General features: G+C 45.3%; 1 protein-coding gene across 3 annotated transcripts in view; it reads right to left on the reverse strand.

Annotated features, from left to right (window-relative positions):
• The window catches only part of VPS13C (vacuolar protein sorting 13 homolog C), a 168624-nt gene that overhangs the window by 81829 nt on the left and 62866 nt on the right, over window positions 1–23929 (reverse strand). For all 3 annotated transcript variants that reach the window (XM_063449388.1, XM_063449387.1, XM_063449389.1), the window contains 7 exons: window positions 23730–23847; window positions 14547–14682; window positions 14338–14428; window positions 9595–9746; window positions 6443–6599; window positions 5257–5336; window positions 4913–4972 (listed from right to left, as the gene is read on the reverse strand). In XM_063449388.1, coding sequence (XP_063305458.1) covers window positions 4913–4972; window positions 5257–5336; window positions 6443–6599; window positions 9595–9746; window positions 14338–14428; window positions 14547–14682; window positions 23730–23847 — 794 coding nt within the window. The remainder of the gene's footprint in view (window positions 1–4912; window positions 4973–5256; window positions 5337–6442; window positions 6600–9594; window positions 9747–14337; window positions 14429–14546; window positions 14683–23729; window positions 23848–23929) is intronic.

The following is a 23929-nucleotide window of genomic DNA, read 5'->3' on the forward strand; positions in this document are numbered from 1 at the left end:
CCTGACACTGCCAGAGTTCCAAAAATACTACCTAGCGGCTCAATTCGAGGATCATCAGCTGGACGGCCTCAAAGGGAGACAAGGAGTTGGTACTCCTGGAGGCAGACAGTATAAGGGGGGCCTAAGAGACCTTCCACGGATCAATAGCAAATACGGAAGAAGCAAGGCAGCCCAGAACTCGTTCGTCACAGCGGCGCTATACCTATGGCACAGGCAAGGACCCAAACATTATCTGACAACGGGTCCTGGCCCAATGCCCCCCATACAGGGCAACCCAGACTTCCCAGCCGGCGCCCTGAGGGCACTGGAAAAGGTGACTGGAAACAACCCCTTCCCGAGGGTGAGGGATGTACTGGGACACAATGGAATGACCTGCTCGGTGGCAGAGTTATTTCCAGACGTGACCAACACGCTGCTCCACACACTGGTAAGACAGTGCTATGTGGCCTCAATCTTGGAAAAACGCAACCGCACCAGGGAACTGGCAGAACTTGAGCATTTGTCTCCAAGAGGCTGCATCCCCCCCCCCCCAAGACAATATCCACGATATACACCATGAGAGTGACCAACCGCTATCTACTACCACCACCACCCTGCATGTGCAGTTGGGAACAGGACCTCCAGCAGACGTTCACAGAGGCGGAATGGGACTAAATACTCACCCTTATCCAGAAAACACAGACGTCGGCACAAATTCACGATAACTCCTATAAACTCCGGACGAGGTGGTACCTGACACCAACCGTACCCAGAAGAATCGGATCTATGCTGGCGCAGCGCAGAAGAGCGGGGCACCTTCCCACATATATGGTGGACCTGCAGGTTGGTTAAACCATTCTGAGAGACGGTCAGCCAAGTGGTGAGATAGTTAACTGACAAACCCTCACCAGAGGAACCGGCAACATACCTTTTACATCACAAAGTGGAACCGGCACAAGGCGATCCCGAGACTCCTGAATGCAGCAAAGGTCACCATCCCGATTTACTGGAGACAGCCACTGACATTTAAGATCACACAGTGGGTGGAAGTAGTAGAGGATGCCAGAAGATTCGAGGACCTGAAGGCCTCCACTGTCAAGGAGAAAGAACGATACACCCAACGATATTTCCACTGGCTTGAGTTCATATCATCAGCAGACTTCGCAGGCATACTGAATGGCTGATGGTGCAAATTGACCAACAGGATAGACTCCCTTCTCTCACCCACTTTTGCTTTCCTTTTCATCCCTCTTCTCCTCCCTCTCCTTTACCCCCCTCATCCCCCACGCCAGTTTCAATGACCAAGGCCAAAGCCGCCTGGCCGGGGGCGGGGCCTTCGAAGAGACGAACGCCCTAAGGGGGGACGCGCAGGTCGGATGACCACAGTAGACCCAAACCAAATTACCGGTATGACATGACCCCCAAGGAACAGACCGATGAAACGATGGTTCCAAAGACCGAGGACTCACATGTAGGGGAACCTTCACAATACCCACATGAAGCATCGAAATGACAAATAGAACTAGCAACTACCAGAATCTGCCACAATCTGTAACATCCCTACATATAGGTAGTCATGCAGCAAACACCCTCATCTCTCTGAGGATAGGCAAGCTGGAAGAAGGTCATGCCCCACCATGCCATGGTACACGCCCATGCCAGAATGTATGGGGACGAGGGCATGGTCGGTTACAAATATAATCTCCCGCTTCACGACTATTCTGGCCACACAGCCATATCACAGGACAGACAGCCTGTCCACAACATGTTTGCATGTCTGAGCTGAGCAGCACTAGGCTGCTCATACCTACAAATGACGTTAATAACAGGCCAGAATGACCGCAAACACGCCACCACGCCCGGGCTCGGTAATCCACAACTGATATTCTGTCTACTGTATAATATTAGCGTATAATGGATGTAACTAAACTAAATGGATTTCAGAGATAGAGACTCCAATAATGTAAACTTGTAAAATGTTACTAACTGTAATGCATTGTTATTGTTTACTCCTCTGCGCAGGAGAAAGTTTTGCGTTTCTATGCTGTACAAATAAATCACTATTTCAAACAAATCTCAAAAAAATGATAGCATAAATTATTGGAAAAAAGTAAACTTTTCATATTGTATGTGTTTATGTACATTTTTATATGTGTTTTGTTATTTCAAAAAAATGCAAAATAAAGAAGAAGAAAAAAAAAAAAAACAGATACAAACACACGGACATACAGATATAAATGCAGGTCAAAATGTACACTTTTGAGCTGAGCCTGAACGGACGCACTTAATGTGAGCTCCGAACAAACGACGATAATCCGCCTTAATCCGAGGTACCGAGGTACCATCCAAAGACCCAAACACCCATCGGACTTCCCCCTGGAGCCCAAGGCTCAGACGAATGCCGTTCCAGTTCCCGCAAACGGGTAAAAAGACCCGGCGAAAATCTGGGGCCTACCTGACACCCCAAGCCACAAGGTACGCGACGGAGGTCGCTGCATTCGACGCTCGACACAGCACCTACCTGTTAACTGACCCTGCGGAATCGGACGGCTACACAATGGGTCGCAGGTCCCAAAAGCCTCCACCAACTGCCAGCAGAGGTATTCAAGATATAGGTGACATGCTACAGAGGCCAATGGCGCCCAAGATGGCGGCTCCGCCGGAGCGCACGCCAGCCTCTCCAGATGAGGGGAAACAGCATGGGGCCGGATTAGAAACATCCACCGCTCCCCAAGTCACAGAACCACTAGCCGGCCAGGACACTCAAACCCCGGCTACCAAACAAGATATTGCCGACCTCCTGATGGAAATGAGGAGAATGCATGCAGCAGACATTAACCTAATAAAGACTGAATTACAAGCGATGACAGCACGCACACAGGCTACAGAGGAGGACATCCTAGACCTCAAAAATGAGGTGAGAGAGTTAAAAAACACTTGCTCCCATATGCAGGCCGTACAGTCCTCCCTAATCACGAGACTGGACCAAACAGAAGACCGAAACAGACGCGCTAACTTAAAACTAAGGGGGATCCCAGACACCATAGACTCCTCAGAACTACCCCACTACCTCAGACGTCTCATAGCAACAATTCTGCCACCCGTTCAGGCAAAAAAAAAACTTGTGTTGGACGGCTGTTTTAGAATCAGAAAAGCCAGACAAGCACCAATGGACGCCCCTCCAGATGTCATTATCCGATGTCACTCCGTGACCGACAAAATTAAGCTTCTCACGGCGGTCAGAGGGAAGACCCCGCTAACATTTGAAAATTCACAAATTACCTTTTATCAAGACCTGACCCACAACACATTAATGTTGCGCAGATCCCTGGCCCCGGTCACAACCCAACTGAGAGAGGCAAAGATTGAGTATAAATGGACATTCCCAAGATCCTTGACAGTGTCCAAGGAGGGCGCCACGCACAGCCTCTCCTCACTACAGAACGCAGAACCATTCCTGAGGGCACTGGGGATACTAGCGCTCACCCAAACAAGGGAGAATCCCACAACGTTGCACACATGGAATGCAGAGACGGTAATCTCTTTCACCCCTAGGAACACGGAGAGAAGCGGAGCCCTAACCTGAACTGCCCCACCGTGCCAGACCTTAGACCCTCTAAGTGCCCTCCGCAGGCGCAGAGGAAGGGCTGATCTGAACTGTAACACTGGTGGTCAGCAACTCTAATATATCCAGCAGGCACTGTCTCCTCTTTTTTGCTTTGCTTGCCGGCTCTACTGCTGTTTTATCCTGTGACTGTTTATTTTTATTTCTATGGGTTATGTTAGTTTTTGTATTTTGTTACTGTTTTCAGCATGATACTACTACACACACACCTAACAAGTATAGCATACGCTATACTATAACTGCGACCAACCATCACCAGCCGTGACTGACTCGGACAAAGAACACCACAAGCTCCAGGGAGAGTAATCTTTTTCCCACCCCCCCCCCCCCCGTGACTTCCTCGGTAAGAAGTCGAAACCCCAACCCATCGGTACACCACAAAGACGCAACGGGCTCTATGAGCGATAACGCTCACCCCACAAGCACACGCCAATCTACACGGACACAATAGAATTCACTCGCAGACACTAACAACACTAAGGACAGCCATACGCACACACACACAAACCTGAGGGGTACAAACATGCTGACAACTACCTCCAGACTGATAACCTGTGTGTACACCCCCCCCCCCCCCCCCCCCCAATTTAACATGAACCCGAAACTCGTAGACTGACATACACTGTGAATACACTCCATGGAGGCCTTAGTTTCACACTAATTGAAAAAAATAAAAATGTGCAGATCTAGCTGACGTTACAACTCCGAAATGACAGACAAAAGTATGCCGTAACTTTGTTGTGAAGTCATGTAACAACCATCACCCGCAAGGCTATTGTGGCCAGCCGGGTTGTTTTGTACTTATCCATGCATGCAAAAATAAAGAAGTAAAAAAAAAAAAATTTACACTTTTATAGTCGCCCTCCAGTTTCCTACCTTTATTGCGCTGGAGGGTGACTACCCTGTGGTAAGGTAGTTGGGAGCTGGCTCTTCTGGCCCAACCCCCCCTCCCCCCCTGCCTTCTCCTCCAGCTGTCTCTTCCTCCTACTGCTGCTGGAAAGAAGAAGGGGGGCCATTTTCACTGTTCAAGGGCCACAGAGTCTGAAGTCTGACCCTAAGAGCATGGGCCACCTGATTGTGCGGGCCTCAGTGCAGCCAGGTAGTTCCGCCACTAGGCTGAACCATTCATACTCTAGATGTTGGCCCCTCCTACACTTTAAGTGGCAATTGGTCCCAATATTTCTAGCCAACATCACTCACTAATTTGGGGTGGGAAGAAAAGGACAGTAAGAAGGTATGGATTTACACAGCCTCATTAAATAAATTGCAACCAAAAAAAGGGTTAAAGAAACTTAGCATGCATTTTACCTTAAGTGTTTGTTCTGTGTTTTCAAATGTTGTTTGAAAATTTGGCCCAGTTTTATCAGCCTAGAAATATAAAAAGAAAAGCCAAGATAAATTACCTCTAAAGGAAGCTAGCCAAAGTGGCAAATATAAGGAGAGGCAGGTAATGTAAACATAAAATATACTCCAAGAACTATAACAGAATTATTAGAAAAAAATTAGGGAAATTGTCACATTGTCAAAACATGTGCTGAGGTATACACACTCACGTGCAGGAATTTATGCTAAAAGGATAGGAGCAGGTCAAACGGGAGCTAATGTATAAGGGAAACAGAACGTGTTTACTCTAGAAAACAAATGGCACTTACTTTAATATATTCCACTTTCAGCAGGTCTAATCCTTGTTTATCTGAAGAGCTTATTAAATGAAGAGGCTGCTTGCTGAAACCTGTAACATTAAAAATAGGATGTAAGTGTTACACAGGATTCACTTAGAACTCACTGCACAATCCATTAGTATTCATTTATCAAGTCATTGTATATGCTTTTTTCCCCCATTTAAAGGGACAGCTAAATGAAGTAGTCTGGGTGCTGTGCCCCTATTGCACTTAGTGTTTACATTGCAGCTCTAAGTCTGCCCTCTGTGGCTAACAGACAACCACTAGAGGGATTCCGGAATCCAACCCGACCTTTAGTCTGTTATCTGACGCTGGATGTCCTCACGGACCTCTAGTGTCTGATTATCACCATAGGCAAGCATTGAATAAGGCTTTCCTATGGGGAGGTCTAATGCGCGCGACCATTGACGGGGGGGGGGGGAGGAGGGGGGGGGACGTTGGCGGAGCCTGACCCAGCGCAGAGGGACAACGGCGCTAGATTCAGGCAAGTAGCTGAAGGGGTTTTAACCCCTTCAGTGACATGGGATGGGGGGCACTGCAGGATCCTGCAGTGCCAGGAAAAAGGGTTTTCCTGGCGCTGGAGAGTCCCTTTAATGATTTAACCCATGCATTCCGTATCGAAGCGATTAATGGTGAGTTTTGCAATTGGCACATTGCACCCCTTTTAAATAGATTTGTTAAACATGGAGTCACACATTGATTCATACCCTACAGCAGAGGTAGGCAACCTTTAGCACTATGTTGTGGACTAGGTTTCCCATAATGTTATGTCCAGATGTTGTGGACTGTGTTTTCCATAATGCCAGAATGCTTGAATAGCATCAGTGGAGTTGTATTCCCCTGGCCTACAGCAATTTGTAACATAGATTTATTAAAACATACAATGCAATGATACAGCTTCATTGTAGCCAAAACGTTGCACTGGATTCTTCAATAAATCTTCCTATATATTTATTCACTTCAGTGGAGCCGGATTGGCGACCCATGGATTTTCTACTATGTAATGTTATATCAGCCTTCTCATTCTTCCAGAACTACATAATAGAAGCATGGCACAGAAAATACACTTTTTTTTTTAAATGCAAAGTAAATTAAAAAAAAAAAAAAGTGAATACAGTTATGAAAAACAACAAAAAACAAACATCAGCCATCTTACCTTGAATATCATAATAATCTAGATTAATCTTCTTCAAGTAGGATACAGCGGTCAGATCAAATGTTCTAATGAGGGCGTCAGTTCCTAGTTGTTGTATATTTAGTATCAGGACAGTTTTTTCGTGTTTCTCAAGCTGTTTATTCAGTTCTATCGCCACCTAGACAATAGTACAGCCATATTTATAAAGCAGTCATTTACCCATAAGACATTGACCTCATTCTGCATGGTCGACTTGTTTTTTACTGCAAGCAAAATATACTGAGAGGGATTTTGTTTAATCACGTTCATAAGGACAACTGCAGAAATCATGAATCAAGTTATAAAGGCCTCTGGTTAGAGGCTTCCTAATGAATGATCCGTGATGCTCCATCACTTGGTCCTGTACTAAGGTCTAGATTCGGTTATAAGAGATAAGCATATCTCAAATGAAAAGCAATTATCCCGTAAATATCAATATCATGTAATAGAGTTAAATTCACTCTAACAGAATCTAGTGAAACGTGTAGTTACAATGCATGGCAACAAAGGACACAGAACATAAAAACATATTACAGATTCATAACATAAGAGTTTAAAAAAAAAAATCATGTTTTTATATCAGGGAATGAAGGTCCAGAAATTAATAATGTAAAGTATAATAGGCTGGGGGATTGCATTTTATTATTATTATTTTTTTTTTTTTTTTAAATGTGTCTGTCAGTGAGTGTGTGTGTCTGTCAGTGAGTGTGTGTGTCTGTCAGTGAGTGTGTGTGTCTGTCAGTGAGTGTGTGTGTCTGTCAGTGAGTGTGTGTGTCTGTCAGTGAGTGTGTGTGTCTGTCAGTGAGTGTGTGTGTCTGTCAGTGAGTGTGTGTGTCTGTCAGTGAGTGTGTGTGTCTGTCAGTGAGTGTGTGTGTCTGTCAGTGAGTGTGTGTGTCTGTCAGTGAGTGTGTGTGTCTGTCAGTGAGTGTGTGTGTCTGTCAGTGAGTGTGTGTGTCTGTCAGTGAGTGTGTGTCTATGTGGGTGTGCCTGTCAGTGAGTGTGTGTGTGTGTGTGTGTGTGCCTGTCAGTGAGTTTGTGTGTGTGTGTGTGTGTGCCTGTCAGTGAGTTTGTGTGTGTGTGTGTGTGCCTGTCACTGAGTGTGTGTGTGTGCGCCTGTCAGTGAGTGTGTGCGTGCCTGTCAGTGAGTGTGCGTGCCTGTCAGTGAGTGTGCGTGCCTGTCAGTGAGTGTGCGTGCCTGTCAGTGAGTGTGCGTGCCTGTCAGTGAGTGTGCGTGCCTGTCAGTGAGTGTGCGTGCCTGTCAGTGAGTGTGCGTGTCTGTCAGTGAGTGTGCGTGTCTGTCAGTGAGTGTGCGTGTCTGTCAGTGAGTGTGCGTGTCTGTCAGTGAGTGTGCGTGTCTGTCAGTGAGTGTGCGTGTCTGTCAGTGTATGTGTGTCTGTCAGTGTATGTGTGTCTGTCAGTGTATGTGTGTCTGTCAGTGTATGTGTGTCTGTCAGTGTATGTGTGTCTGTCAGTGTATGTGTGTCTGTCAGTGTATGTGTGTCTGTCAGTGTATGTGTGTGTCAGCGTATGTGTGTGTCAGTGTATGTGTGTCTGTCAATGTATGTGTATGTGTATGTGTGTCTGTCAGAGTGTCAGTGAGTGTGTATGTGTGTCTGTCAGAGTGTCAGTGAATGTGTATGTGTGTCTGTCAGTGAATGTGTATGTGTATTTACATAGTTACATAGCTGAAAAGAGACTTGCGTCCATCAAGTTCAGCCTTTCTCACATATGTTGTTGATCAAAAAGAAGGCGGGGTGGCGGGGGGTGCCTAGGACAGCACAAAACCAGGAATAACCACTGGGTATAAGATGGGGTAATGAAATAGGTTGCTAGAAAAGTATTCACTGAGAACTTTGTTTATTTTTGACAGTTGCAGGAGAGGAGTCATGGGGGTGGGGGTGATGAAAACCTGCTAACAGTTTAGATGATGTGCTTTCCTGAAGAAGTGAGTTTTCAATGATTTTTTGAAGGAGTGGAGACTGGGTGAAAGTCTAACGGAGAAGAGAAGGGAGTTCCACAGAAAAGGTGCAGCCCTGGAGAAGTCTTGGAGGCGAGCATCAGATGTAAGAGTACGGACAGAGGATAGGCATAGGTCTTCGGCAGAGCTTAGGGGCCTCAACGAGTCCAACTTGTGTATTAGTGAGAATAAGTAGGTTGGAGCAGTATTATGAAGGGACTTGTAAGCAAGCACCATAATCTTAAATTGAGCCCTATATCTAACAGGAAGCCAATGTAGGGACTGACAGAGAGGGAAGGCGTGTGAGGTGCAGGCGGACAGGAAAATGAGCCTTGCCACTGCAATCTATAGTGAATCTGGGAACACGTAAGACCATTGAGAAGGGGATTGCAGTAGTCAAGGCAAGAAAGAACAATGGCACCTTAGCTGCGTCTGGTGTTAAATAAGGGCGGTTGCGAGCTAGGTTTTTGAGATGGAAGCGGCAGGATTTGGCAAGCAACTGGACATGAGGGGTGAAGGAGACGTCTGAGTCAAAGAGAACACCTAGGCAGCGAGCCTGCGAGGTAAAGGTGATGGGGGTGCCGTTGACTTGGAGGGAGACAGACACGGGAGTAGCAACACTTTGATACAAAATAGAAGGGAAACATCCAAAAAAAGAGGAATCAGCATTTACAGCAAGAAAATACTATTGTTTGGGTGATCATGGCAGCTGATGTGTCCAGATCAATTATTGTCATACAAACATGGATTAAATTAATATTGCTAATGCAGAAGTGGAACAGGCAGCAGGGGGACTGGCCACAGATGCCACAGCTTTGGTCAAAACTTTTAAAATGTTTTGACCGAAAACCAAGGAACAGCACCCAAAGCACAAAATGACCATCATAACTATAGCAGCATCTAGTCGAACGGTGCTTAGACTTATTTTAATAGAAAAGATAGATTTCTAAAAGGGATGCATTCACAGTGGATTCCAGTGAAATGCTCCCCTTGGTTCGCATGGCTATTACTCTGCTTGCAAAACTTAAAGCCACTTTTTTTTTTTTTTTTTATTAAAGGACACAGATCTAAATCTCCCAATTACATGAGTATTCCCTTTCTGACTATGGTAGCAAGAATGGGGTCCCGCGGGAGCACAAAGCATGTTCCTACATAGGAAAAGCCTTTAGAGAATTACCTCCTTTACTTCAAACTTCAGATGAAGGTCTGTCAGTTCTTGAGGAACAGTTTCTGCTGAAGATTTAGTTTCTGTTTTTACGGACACTTCTTTACCTTTAGTTTTCACAAGAGAAGGCTCATCATCAGTGTCAAAATATTCATCGGTTGATTCTGGAGGATTTAGGAAAGAAAAGGGACATTTCCCCAAATAAATAACATATGCATTGCATAGTCTAATAATGCTAAAATTACACATCTCAAAAAGTAGGGAAAACATAAACCTTGCAATGATAGCTTGCAACTATGCCAGGAAAATGTAAATGCTGTAGTCCAGATTCACAAAATACAAAAGGAAATCAGCGCTAATTGACAGACAATATGTAAATGGAGGGCAACCCTCAAATCCTTCAATAAACAGATAAGATAATGCAAAGAGATGGCTGGCAATCTGGACTACAAAGAGATGGGGTAGGGCTGCGCCAACAGAAGGGGAGGATCTTTTAGACTATTTTACATTACTTTATTTTTCTGTTGGCACAGCCCTACCCCATCTCTTTGTAGTCCAGATTGCCAGCCATAAAATGGACATCTTAACAAGATAACCACTACAACTCACTGAAGATGCCATGCTACCTACATAGTCTTGGTGCCCTCCCCTGGATTAGTTTGAAACCGTTTAGAAATGGTTTCATATACACCCTGTTCCAAATTATTATGCAAATTATATTTTACTAATTTACCTAAATAATTGATGTAAATAACAGTCAGCATAATTCTCATGTTATCAACTATTCAGAGTACAATTCACATTTTATTTAACAAACCTCCTAATGATAAAAGTATTTTTTTTTTTTTAAACATAAAAAACTTACAATGCACTGTTCCAAAATATTACGCACAGTAAGTTTCAAAACACTTTATAGGTTGTAAAGAACTGAAAGGAACACTATAGTCACCTAAATTACTTTAGCTAAATAAAGCAGTTTTAGTGTATAGATCATTCCCCTGCAATTTCACTGCTCAATTCACTGTCATTTAGGAGTTAAATCACTTTGTTTCTGTTTATGCAGCCCTAGCCACACCTCCCCTGGCTATGATTGACAGAGCCTGCATGGAAAAAAAAAAACTGGTTTCACTTTCAAACAGATGTAATTTACCTTAAATAATTGTATCTCAATCTCTAAATTGAACTTTAATCATACACAGGAGGCTCTTGCAGGGTCTAGCAAGCTATTAACATAGCAGGGGATAAGAAAATCTTAATTAAACAGAACTTGCAATAAGGAAAGCCTAAATAGGGCTCTCTTTACAGGAAGTGTTTATGGAAGGCTGTGCAAGTCACATGCAGGGAGGTGTGACTAGGGTTCATAAACAAAGGGATTTAACTCCTAAATGGCAGAGGATTGAGCAGTGAGGCTGCAGGGGCATGTTCTATACACCAAAACTGCTTCATTAAGCTAAGGTTGTTCAAGTGACTATAGTGTCCCTTGAAAATTGTAATTTGTTATTTCAATCAAACTTATAACAACATTTTAACTTTGTAAACATTTTAACAGGTCACGTTACATTTTAACATAGGACCCCTTATTTAAAAGCAGCTTCACAAGTCTTGCATCCATTGAACTTGAGTTTTTGGACAGTTTCTGCTTGAATTTGTTTGCAAGATGTCAGAATTGCCTCCCATAGCTGCTGTTTGGATGTAAACTGCCTTACACCCTCATAGATCTTTTGCTTGAGGATGCTCAAAATGTTCTCAATAGGATTGAGGTCAGGGGAGGCTGGAGGCCACACCATGACTTTCTCTCCTTTTATCCCCATAGCAGCCATTGATGCAGAGGTATTCTTTGCAGCATGAGATGGTGCATGGTCATGCATGAAGATGATTTTATTACGGAAATCATAGTTCTTCCTTCTGTACCAGGGAAGAAAGTGGTCAGTCAGAAACTCCACATACTTTGCAGAGGTCATCTTTACACCTTCGGGGACCCCAAATGGGCCGACCAGCTCTCTTCCCATGATTCCGGCCCAAAACATGACTCCACCACCGCCTTGCTGGAAAAGGATGGCCGTCCACCAACCATCCACTACTCCATCCAACTGGACCATTCAGTCTTCATGTATTTTTCTGCCCAATGCAGCCGTTTCTGCTTTTGAGCATTGGCTAGTGGTGGCCGAATATATGGTTTATGCACAGATGCAAGACTCTGGAGCACTCTACACATTGACATCCGTGGGACTCCAGAAGCACCAGTAGCTTCAAATATCTGTTTGCTACGATGAAATGGTATTTTAGCAGCTGCTCTCTTGATCCGATGCATGGATCTGGCAGAAATCTTCCTCAATGTGCCTTTATCTGCACGAACCCGTCTGTGCTCTGAATCAGCCCCAAATCTCTTAGTAGTGCGATGATCACGCTTACGTTTTCGTGAAATATCTAATGTTTTCATACATCGTCCAAGGCATTGAACTATTTCACTCTTTTCAGCAGCAGAGAGATCCTTTTTCTTCCCCATATTGCATGAAAATGGTGCTTTGCTTACTAATGTGGAACACCCTCCTTTAGTGTTTTTTCCTTAAATTGGGCTCACCTGGCAATCTAATTATCACAGGTGTCCGAGATTGTTTTCAGTGATCAAAAGAGCCCTGAGGCACAATGCCATCCATGAGGTAAACTGAAAAACAAAATATTTAATCTTTGTGACACTTAAATAGAATTTGCATAATAATTTGGAACAGGGTGTATACTGGTGTTCGTCTCAGTGCCCAGAAACTACTAAATGTTAAACACAGAATTAAATATCTGTTATTAAACAGGGACTGCATCAGAACAGAGCCTTTGAGGAAGACAGAAGATCCATTCAAAAAAGGCTTAACAGGGGGCGGGGCCTGGACAGCATGGCGGCTGGACGTGCCTCATGAGAGCTCTGAGCTCAAACTCTGTAATTCAGCCTGATTATAGCTACCCAGCCAGCCAAAAGAGCCACAAATCGGGACCTACCTGCTTCTGGGGCCAGCCGAGGATCCCGGGTCTACTGCCTGCGGGTGCACGGCACATCCGACGGAGCTGGTGGGAGTGAGACCTAGCAAGGTCACCAGACGGGTGGAGCGGCCAATCCCCCGCTCTGAGAGACCGACACTGTGCCCTCCCAAGTTTGCCTCTCAGCCCTGTTCCCCCCACTATGGACCGGCGGAGGTCATTCCGGTCCACCCTGGCTCGTTTCTCACACAACAGAGTCTCTCACCGACCTACCCCACTAATCTACAGCCCAACAGATGAACACAAAATGGCGGCTCGGAACAAACAGCGGGAACCAGACACCCAGCGCTCTGAGACGGCACCTCTCACTCCCGTGCAGATAACGCAGAGGAGACTGGATGAGATCTTCGACCGCTTCTGGGCCGCGCTGGCCGCACGCCAAACTGCTGCAGCTCCCCAACGCCGAGAGGACAAGGAGGTTGAAAGCCGGGCAGTGAGTGGGCCCCCTCTGATCACCCATGCCTCCACAGCATACTAACCTCCTAGCAGGAGATTACCCAGGCCGAGGGCCACCAGGGGCAGAGCCCCAAGGCATCACCCACACCGGCGGAGGATCGCCTGCAATGAGCGGCAGTTTACCACCAAGACTCCCCGCTTGCCCCTAGCAAGGGAGGACTGGAACCCCAGGAGCCCCCATGTCCGTGGTGAGAGGATGCAGGCCAGCCAGCCGGCCTGGGGCGGGAGGGATACCCAACAGAACCACCAGAGTGCTGCAGCCTCCCTAGCCTCCCTAGCCCTCAACTTTCAATTCCCATCTGCGGGCATAGGTTGAACACAAACTCGCCGAGTACAGCCGTACCATAAGGGGTCAAACCTCAAGTACTAACTGTCACTGACGGGACTTCCACACCTTACCCACTGATGCCAGCCTAATTGGGCCCCCTATACGCATGCAAAAAGCGGCTGCCTGATACGTTCTCCTTGTTTAGCACTCTCTCTGATTTTTAGGTCCTAATGTTAACTAGATCTCTGCCTTGTATACTAGAATGATATAGAGATAAACAGCCAGCAGTTCTTACCTGCTTTGATTCGACTCAGGAATAGGCTTAACTTGTTCCATGTTTAACTACTCGTTGCCTCAAATGTAGATGGATATATCATATTATGAACCTCTTTACATAACCCTGTATCTACTCTCAATATAGGCTAGTAAAAAAATACTAAGACTGCACCTGTTATACAATTTTACCCAAGCAACTTACAGCATGTAATACAGTTGAATAATTGATAGCACCCAACATGTGTAGTTAGTCAAAATAATCAGCATTGTTGAACCTTTGTTGAATATGTTCATACCCTTATGCATCTACTTATATAAAAAATATGTGCAAGTACTCCAGAATACCCCACTGTTACAAATGTTTTGCTACTGCATGAGGAATGCCGTTGGGGTACCTCATGCCTGTATGTCATTTTGAAATGCACTGCAAAAATAAAAAATTTATAAGAAAAAAGGCTTAACAGACATTTAAAGTGCCAACGTTAGCTATCAACAGGCCCTGCGGTATTTTAGAATTTTTGCCCTCTCGCATGTGTACAATGACATGGATCCTCTTAGCATCATCAGCCAGCAGTGGAAATAGCCTATTTGGCATGGTAAAGGAAAGAGTAAAACGCCTTCTACAGATTCTGACTTTGCAAAAAAAAGATGGAAAAGGCCCAAGTGACAAGTTTGCTTGACCAATACAATGTCAACCCCACTGAATTGTAAGTTAATGTTCTTACCGGAATCATCCTCCTCAAATGTCAGTGACTTTGCAATGTCATGCTCAAAGAGCTTTTCTGGCCTTGTAGTCAAAATCCGAATTGCAGGAATCTGGTAAAAGGAAGTGGGCATGCAGTTAGTGAAAGCACCAGACCAAATAATGAAATAAACATATATCTTTTTACAAACTATAAAACAAGTTTTATCAATACTAATCTGTTGAACTTACATTTTTCGGTTTAGTAGTTGGGGTACTACTGGTCTTCTTGGGGAAAGGTATACTGTCCAGCAACGAAAACACTCCCTTTAATTTCTGGTCCGAGATCCTCATGTGTAACAAAGGTAATTCTCCTGACACTTTAAACCTTCACAAATAAGGCATATAAAGACAAACACATGAAGACGAGACTGCACACATGCAGTTCGACAAAGTGCAGAATGCTAAACGCCATCAAATATAAATGGTCAGATTTCATACAACTAAAACAAAATGTACTAAAAATGTACAAAGTCTATTAATGATGGATCTGTAGCATGGTTCAACTGATTTTTGTGCGTCCAAAACTGATGCATAGCATAGGACAGTGTTCTCCGGAGTTTATGGCAAAATAGGTTATTTTATAGTGATATAATGTTATTCTACCATTTCCCTCCTGTTATGCTTTCAGAAATCGTAGTCAGTTTGACTGCTAATTGTCCGGGAAGGTGGAATTAAAAAAAAAAAAATACTTGTCCAAAGGTAGTAGCCTAATCTACTTGTCCTAACACAAAATAATTTCAATTACATACCAACTAAAACCAAATAAAAAAAATAAATAAATAAAAAAAATCAATTGCAAAGATTGGGGGCCCTTGCCTAAAGCTGTGGACATTGACAGCCATTTGTTAAACAAACTTCACAAATTAAATCTGAATGGAAAAATGGAGGCAAAAATTAACTTGTTTGGAAATATGCTTCATTTTGCAAAAAATCCAAGTTTTGTGAATTACCCTGAGTAGAGTCTCTTTCTTTAAAAAAATAAGATGTGAACATAGGGTCATATATAAGGGTAGTACAGTGGAGCGGTCAGTGTGAAAAGAAGAATGACAGTGTCAATGTGAGCACAGTGCCGTCTAGAAGATGCAGGAGCCATGACACTGGTGTAGATGAACACTCAAAATATCTCATGCTACCACTTCAGATTCAACATATTTGTTATATCCAGATACATTTTTCTTCCACGACTATAGAAGCTAATCAGGTAAATATAATTCATACATCGTGTCTGACTCTATTCATTAAAACGTTCTGTGTTTTAATAAGTTATATTGCCTTCCTGAAAAAAAACCACGTGTCCGTATCGGTCAATGCATGTCCCTGAGAATCTAGATGCTGTATCTATGAACTAGATTTTCTCTAAAATAAAAATAAAAAAAATAAAAAACTCTTTCTTTTGATACCTTAATATTTATACATTACTCGGAGGTAATGTTTAATTATATAATGTGAAAATTAGAGATTTCTTAAGCTTGGTTTTTGTATCTGTAGCAGCTCGAACTTCCGGGACCAGAGTCTCTTCCTTCTGGTCGTAGATGAGAATAAATAAAAGAATTGCGGTCACTCTCTTTTTTTTAATTATATAATGCGTAGTAGTAGCATTTAATGTTTAGTTTATTATTCGCATACACTGTTTATTTGTGATAAAATATTTATATAACATTGCACATAACTAACCCATAGAAAATAGTAAATCCATCTCCAAATACGACAGGTTATCATTTCCTTCTGCTATATTGAAAATATATATTTGAGTTATATGAACATTTTTAAGTTGAATTTAAGTTGAACGCAAAAAAACATGACAAGTGACTAAAAATGAACAGTAACGATAACCATAGAGAGTCTGGTGAGGTTATATGACAAACTGGAGGTATAGGCGCTCACTATATAGTAGAACAGGCTGCGGTATACAATACAAGGATTCCCAAAAGCCTTGTGTGGTGAGATAGACAAAAACAAGATATAGCGTATACACTTGCACACTGCACACTTTTGAAAAAGCCCTGTGGACGGGCGAAACGCGTAAAGTGGACTCTTTACCATATATTTTTAATATATTTTGTATATATAGTAGTGTTACAATAGTTACTTTGTTCTAGTACTATTAACTCATTTCCTCTTCTTTGGCTTGAATCCTGCCATCATCTATATCCTTAGGTGGGGATTATACCACCCATGCTGTTATACTAGAGCAGGTTCTGCTCTAGAAAATGTAAGTACATTTTCACATTTTACTTATCACATATATCAGTACTTACTGCACCATTGGAGTTCCTGTTTTTGTTTTATGTCTCCTGCATATATCATCAACAATTGGAAGACTAGCAACACCATTACCACCATACATCCTTAGACTGGGATTATACCGTCCACGCGTTATACAGCAGAGCTCTAATAGCACTAGCTTATGTGAGTGGTTTTCCTACAGTTACTTTCCATTTGATCTCTCAATTGCATTATACTGTATTGCACTATCATCTGTTTTTTTCTTTTTTTGAGGTTTACCACGCTTCCTCCAAGGTTTATGTATGTATAATATTTAGGCGCAGTATACGCTATATCTTGTTTTGGTGAGGTTATATGATGTAGCATTTTATCAGCATGACCAGGTTAATATTACAATGGTCAATAAGCCATCTTTTATCTACTTGGGGAGTTGGTGAAGCAAATTAAAATGTGATATTTCACAAACACCATGTGAGAGACTTAAAGTAATAGAAAAAGTATCAACATTTTGCCATGATGTGTACTCTCAGGAATCGACACCAGAGTAGCAGCAAGATTATTTGGGTCACAAAAGCTGTTACAGTAAAGATAGCAGAGAAAATCAAAAATCTTAAGCAAGTCTCAGTTACATTTTCTTCACAAGGACCAGTGACAGATGGCATCAAACCTACTGGCTCTGTACAAAGGATACTATTCTGAAAACAAATGATCCCCTCAATGAGTTTAGTACATCCCATAAACCTAACAAAGTTTAATAAGCAGCATTGTCCCACATTATCATATGCTGTAAAGATCTCAACTTTTGTAGAACTATAGCTCACATGACACTTCAACAGTAAAGCTGGCAAAGAAACATAGAATGTGACGGCCGATCAGAATCATTCGGCCTATCTAGTCTGCCCAATTTTCTAAATACTTTCATTAGTCCCTGGCCTTATCTTATACAGGTGATACTCGAAAAATTAGAATATCGTGCAAAAGTTTATTTATTTACATAAAAGGGGAAACTAATATAAGACATAGACGCATTACATGCAAAGCAAGATAGTTCAAGTGCGATGATTATGGCTTACAGCTCATGAAAACCCCAAATCCACAATCTCAGTAAATTAGAATATTGTGAAAAGGTGCAATATTCTAGGCCAGTGATGGCGAACCTATGGCACGCGTGCCACAGGTGGCACGCCAGGTCCTTTCTGTTGGCACGCGGCCATAGGTCCGCCATTAATGCAGAGTAGGCACCTGCCTGCCCGAAACGGCAGGCGCCTACTCTGCTTCCGGGTCGGGAGGCAGGGGGAGGGATCTGTGATGCAGCTTCCCTGTCCTCCCGCGCGATGCTGTGTGGAGCGTTGCCGAGCATTACCATGGCAACGCTCCACACAGCATCGCGCGGGACGACAGGGGAGCTGATTCACAGATCCCTCAGCCTGCAGTGCTTTCCACCACCGGACCACCAGGATGGCTGTGCCGCGACCCCCCCCCCTCCCTACTTCATTAAAGGTAAGAAGGAGGGAGGGGGGATACTGACACCCAGCAGCCGCACCCCTACCCCCCCCTAGCAGTACCCCTACCCCCCCCAAGCACCCTTATCCCCCCAGCAGTACCCCTACCCCCCAGCAGTATCCCTACCACCCCCAGCAGAACCCCTCCCCCCACAACAGTACCCCTACCACACCCACAACAGTACCCCTACCCCCCATCACCCCTATCCCCCCAGCAGTACCCCTATCACCTCCATTAAAAGTAAGAAGGAGGATTAGGAGGAGGGGGTTAGGCGGATACTGACACCCCCCCAGCAGTACCCCTACCCCCCCAAGCACCCCTATCCCCCCAGCAGTACCCCTTCCCCCCCACAGCAGTACCCCTACCACCCCCACAGCAGTACCCCTACCCCCAGTACCCCTACCCCCAGTACCCCTACCCCCAGTACCCCTACCCCCAGTACCCCTACCCCCCACACACAGTACCCCTACCCCCCCAGCAGTACCCCTACCCCCCACACACAGTACCCCTACCCCCCCAGCAGTACCCCTACCTCCCCACAGCACCCTTACCCCCGCCCAGCACTCCTACCCCCCACACAGCACCCCTCTCACACACACTACCCCTCATACACACACACATACAGCACCCCTCTCACACACACACAGCGCACCCCCCCCCCACACACACACAGCACCCCCCCCACCACACACACACAGCACCCCCCCCCCACACACACACACAGCACCCCCCCCCACACACAGCACCCCCCCCCACACACACCACCCCCCCACACACACCACCCCCCCCCACACACACCACCCCCCCCCACACACACCACCCCCCCCCACACACACCACCCCCCCCCACACACACCACCCCCCCCCACACACACCACCCCCCCCCACACACACCACCCCCCCCCACACACACCACCCCCCCCCACACACACCACCCCCCCCCACACACACCACCCCCCCCCACACACACCACCCCCCCCCCACACACACCACCCCCCCCCACACACACCACCCCCCCCCACACACACCACCCCCCCCCACACACACAGCACCCCCCCCACACACACACACCACCCCCCCCACACACACACAGCACCCCCCCCACACACACACACAGCACCCCCCCCACACACACACAGCACCCCCCCACACACACACAGCACCCCCCCCACACACACACAGCACCCCCCCCACACACACACAGCACCCCCCCCACACACACACACAGCAACCCCCACACACACACACACAGCAACCCCCACACACTTACACAGCACCCCCCACACACTTACACACACACACAACACACACACACACACACACAGCACCCCCACACACACACACACACACAATTGCCGTGTTGGCACTTTAAGGAAAAAAAAAGTTGGCATGTATTGCGGTTTGGGTACTCGGGTTCAAAAAGGTTCGCCATCACTGTTCTAGGCTCACAGTGTCCCACTCTAATCAGCTAAATAAGCCATAACACATGCAAAGGGTTTCTGAGCCTTTAAATGGTCTCTCAGTCGGGTTCAGTAGGAATCACACTCATGGGAAAGACCGCTGACCTGACAGTTGTGCAGGAAACCATAATTGACACCCTCCATAATGAGGGAAAGCCTCAAAAGGTAACTGCGAAGGAAGTTGGATGTTCCCAAAGTGCTGTATCAAAGCACATAATAGAAAGTTATGTGGAAGGGAAAAGTGTGGAAGAAAAAGGTGCACAAGCAGCAGGGATGACCGCAGCCTGGAGAGGATTGTCAGGAAAAGGCCATTCAAAAGTGTTGGGGACTTTCACAAGGAGTGGACTGAGGCTGGAGTCAGTGCACCAAGAGCCACCACACACAGACTGATCCTGGACATGGGCTTCAGATGTCGTATTCCTATTGTCAAGCCGCTCCTGAACAACAAACTACGTCAGAAGCGTCTAACCTGGGAAAAACAGGCCTGGTCTGTTGCTCAGTGGTCCAAAGTCCTCTTTTCTGATGAGAGCAACTTTTGCATCTCATTTGGAAACCAAAGACCCAGTGTCTGGAGGAAGAATGGAGAGGCACACACTGCAAGATGCTTGAAGTCCAGTGTGAAGTTTCCACAGTCTGTGTTGATTTGGGGAACCATGTCATCTGCTGGTGTTGGTCCACTGTGCTTCATTAAGTCCAAGGTCAACGCAGCCGTCTACCAGGAGATTTTGGAGCACTTCATGCTTCCTTCCGCAGACAAGCTTTATGGGGATGCTGACTTAATTTTCCAGCAGGACTTGGCACCTGCCCACACTGCCAAAAGCACCAAAGCCTAATTTGACCGTGGGATTCAGGTGCTTGATTTGCAAGCAAACTCGCCTGACCTGAACCCCATAGAGAATCTATGGGGCATTGCCAAGAGAAAGAGGAGAGACAGGGGACCGAACAATGCAAAAGAGCTGAAGGCCACTATGGAAGCATCCTGGTCTACCAAACACATCAGCAGTGCCACAGGCTGATATCTTCCATGCCATGCTGGATTAAGGCAGTAATTTCTGCAAAGGGGGCCTAAAGTACTGAGTCCATATGCATGCTTATACTTTTCAGAGTTCTGATATTGTTCTATGTACACTCCTTGTTTTATTGATTGCATGTAATATTCTAATTTACTGAGATTGTGGATTGGGGGTTTTCATGAGCTGTAAGCCATAATCATCGCACTTATGACAAATCACAGCTTGAACTACCGTATATACTCGAGTATAAGCCGACCCGAATATAAGCCGAGGCCCCTAATTTTATCCAAAAAAACTGGGAAAACTTATTGACTCGAGTATAAGACTAGGGTGGGAAATGCAGCAGCTACTGGTAAATTTCTAAATAAAATTAGATCCTAAAAAAAATATATTGAATATTTATTTACAGTGTGTGTATAATGAATGCAGTGTGTGCGTATGTGTGTGTGTATGAGTGCAGCGTGTGTGTATGAGTGCAGCGTGTGTGTATGAGTGCAGCGTGTGTGTATGAGTGCAGCGTGTGTGTATGAGTGCAGCGTGTGTGTATATGAATGCAGCGTGTGTGTATGAATGCAGTGTGTGTGTGCATGAATGCAGTGTGTGTGTGTATGAATGCAGTGTGTGAATGCAGTGTGTGCAGGGCCGGTGCAAGGATATTTGCCGCCGTAGGCAAAAAATTTTTTGCCGCCCCCTCCCCCCCCATATGTCCTGACTTCCCCTCCTCCTCCCTCAGTGGTCCTTACCTCCCCACCCCCGTGTTCCTTCACCCCCCCCCAGTGGTCCTGACTCACCCCTCCCCTAGTGGTCCTTACCCTCCCCTCCCCTAGTGGTCCTTACCCTCCCCTCCCCTAGTGGTCCTTACTTCCCCCTCCCCTCCCATAGTGGTCCTTATCCCACCCCCTCCCTCTCATAGTGGCCCTTATCCCCCTTCTCCCTCCCATAATGTTCCTTATCCCCCCCCATCCCTCCCATAGTGGTCCATATACCCCCCCCCCTCCCTCCCATAGTGGCCCTTATACCCCCCTCCCTCCCATAGTGGTCCTTATACCCCCCTCCCTCCCATAGTGGTCCTTATACCCCCCTCCCTCCCATAGTGGTCCATATACCCCCCCCCTCCCTCCCATAGTGGTCCTTATACCCCCCTCCCTCCCATAGTGGTCCTTATACCCCCTCCCTCCCATAGTGGTCCTTATCCCACCCCCTCCCATAGTGGTCCTTATCCCACCCCCTCCCATAGTGGTCCTTATACCCCCCCTCCCTCCCATAGTGGTCCTTATACCCCCCCTCCCTCCAATAGTGGTCCTTATCCCCCCCCTCCCTCCCATAGTGGTCCTTATACCCCCCCCCCTCCCTCCCATAGTGGTCCTTATCCCCCTTTTTTTTGTTATTAATTTTTTTTATTATTATTATTTTTTTTAATTTTATTTATATATTTATTTTTTTTCGTCCCCCCTCCCTGCTTGATATATGGCAGGGAGGGGGGCTCTCCTTCCCTGGTGGTCCAGTGGCAGTTCAGTGGGGGGGAGAGGGGGGCTGGCAGAGCTGTAACTTACCTGTTCTGCAGCTCCTGTCAGCTCTCTCCTCCTCTGCGCCGTCCGTTCAGCTCTTCTGTCAGCTCCCAGTGTAAATCTCGCGAGAGCCGCGGCTCTCGCGAGACTTACACTGGGAGCTGACCGAGGTGCTGAACGGACCGGCAGAGGAGGAGAGAGCTGACAGGAGCTGCAGAACAGGTAAGTTACAGCTCTGCCAGCCCCCCTCTCCCCCGGTCTGTATTATGGCAATGCAAATTGCCATAATACAGACAGTGACTCGAGTATAAGCCGAGTTGGGGTTTTTCAGCCCAAAAAATGGGCTGAAAAACTCGGCTTATACTCGAGTATATACGGTATCTTGCTTTGCATGTAATGCGTCTATCTCATATATTAGTTTTCCCCTTTTAAATTGCATTACTGAAATAAATGAACTTTTGCACATTATTTTTCGATTATCACCTGTAGTTAGGATAGCCTTATGCCTATCCCACGCATGCTTAAACTCCTTCACTGTGTTAACCTCCAACAGTTCAGCTGGAAGGCTATTCCATGCATCCACTGCCCTCTCAGTAAAATAATACTGTCTGATATTTTTTAACCTTTGCCACTCTAATTTAAACTACCGTATGTCCTCTTGTTGTGGTAGTTTTTCTTCTTTTGAATATAATCTCCTCCTTTACTGTGTTGATTCTCTTAATGTATTTAAATATTTCTATCATATCCCCCTGTCTCGTCTTTCCTCCAAGCTATACATGTTAAGTTCCTTTAACCTTTCCTGGTAAGTTTTATCCTGCAATTTATGAACCAGTTTAGTAGCCCTTCTCTGAACTCTCTCTAAGGTATCAATATCCTTCTGGAGATACGGTCTCCAGTACTGCGTACAATACTCCAAGTGAGGTCTCACCAGTGTTCTGTACAATGGTAAAAGCACTTCCCTCTTACTACTGCTAATACCTCTCCCTATACAACCAAGCATTTTTCTAGCATTTCCTGCTGCTCTATTACGTTGTCTGCCTACCTTTAAGTCATCAGAAATAATCACCCCTAAATCCCTTGCCTCAGATGCTGAGGTTAGGACTCTATCAAATATCCTACACTCTGCCCTTGGGTTTTACATCAAAGATGCATTATCTTGCACTTATTCACATTGAATGTCAATTGCCTCAACTCTGACCATTTTTCTAGTTTACCTAAATCATTAGCCATTTGGCTTATCCCTCCTGGAACATCAACCCTGTTACATATCTTAGTATCATCAGCAAAAAGACATACCTTACCATCAAGGCCTTCTACAATATCACTAACAAAAATATTAAAGAGAATGGGTCCAAGTACAGATTCACTGGTAACAAGGACTTGCTTCAAATATACTCCATTGACTACAACCCTCTGTTGCCTGTCACTCAGTCACTGCCTAACCCATTCAACTATATTGGAATCCAAACTTAAAGATTGCATCAAGGGAGATCTAGTTCTTCCTTTAGGGCAAGGTCCTTTAGGTCTAGAAAATGTATATTTTCCTTGATACTTTTTTTTTTTAGACGAGAAAACCAACTCACTTTAAATTACGAGCAGCTGTGGTGGCCTGTATATATTTAATACATTACTTTGTCAACGAAAAGTAAAATATAGCATTTACCTGGGCATTCTTCCATCTCGTTCTACCATGGCCTTCTCCAACTGAACCTCAATATCAAGAGGTTGAAGGATGTGTAGAGACGATGAACTTTCAATTCTTGCCTTCTTCCAATCTTCTCCTAGAGCCGTGAAAAGAGGTGGGGTGCAGAAAAGAGAAAGTATTATGTATTCCAAATAATGAAAGCAAAAAACATGTGGCTC

This window comes from Pelobates fuscus, chromosome 3 (genome assembly GCF_036172605.1).
Source record: "Pelobates fuscus isolate aPelFus1 chromosome 3, aPelFus1.pri, whole genome shotgun sequence".
Taxonomy (NCBI): Eukaryota; Metazoa; Chordata; class Amphibia; order Anura; family Pelobatidae; genus Pelobates; species Pelobates fuscus.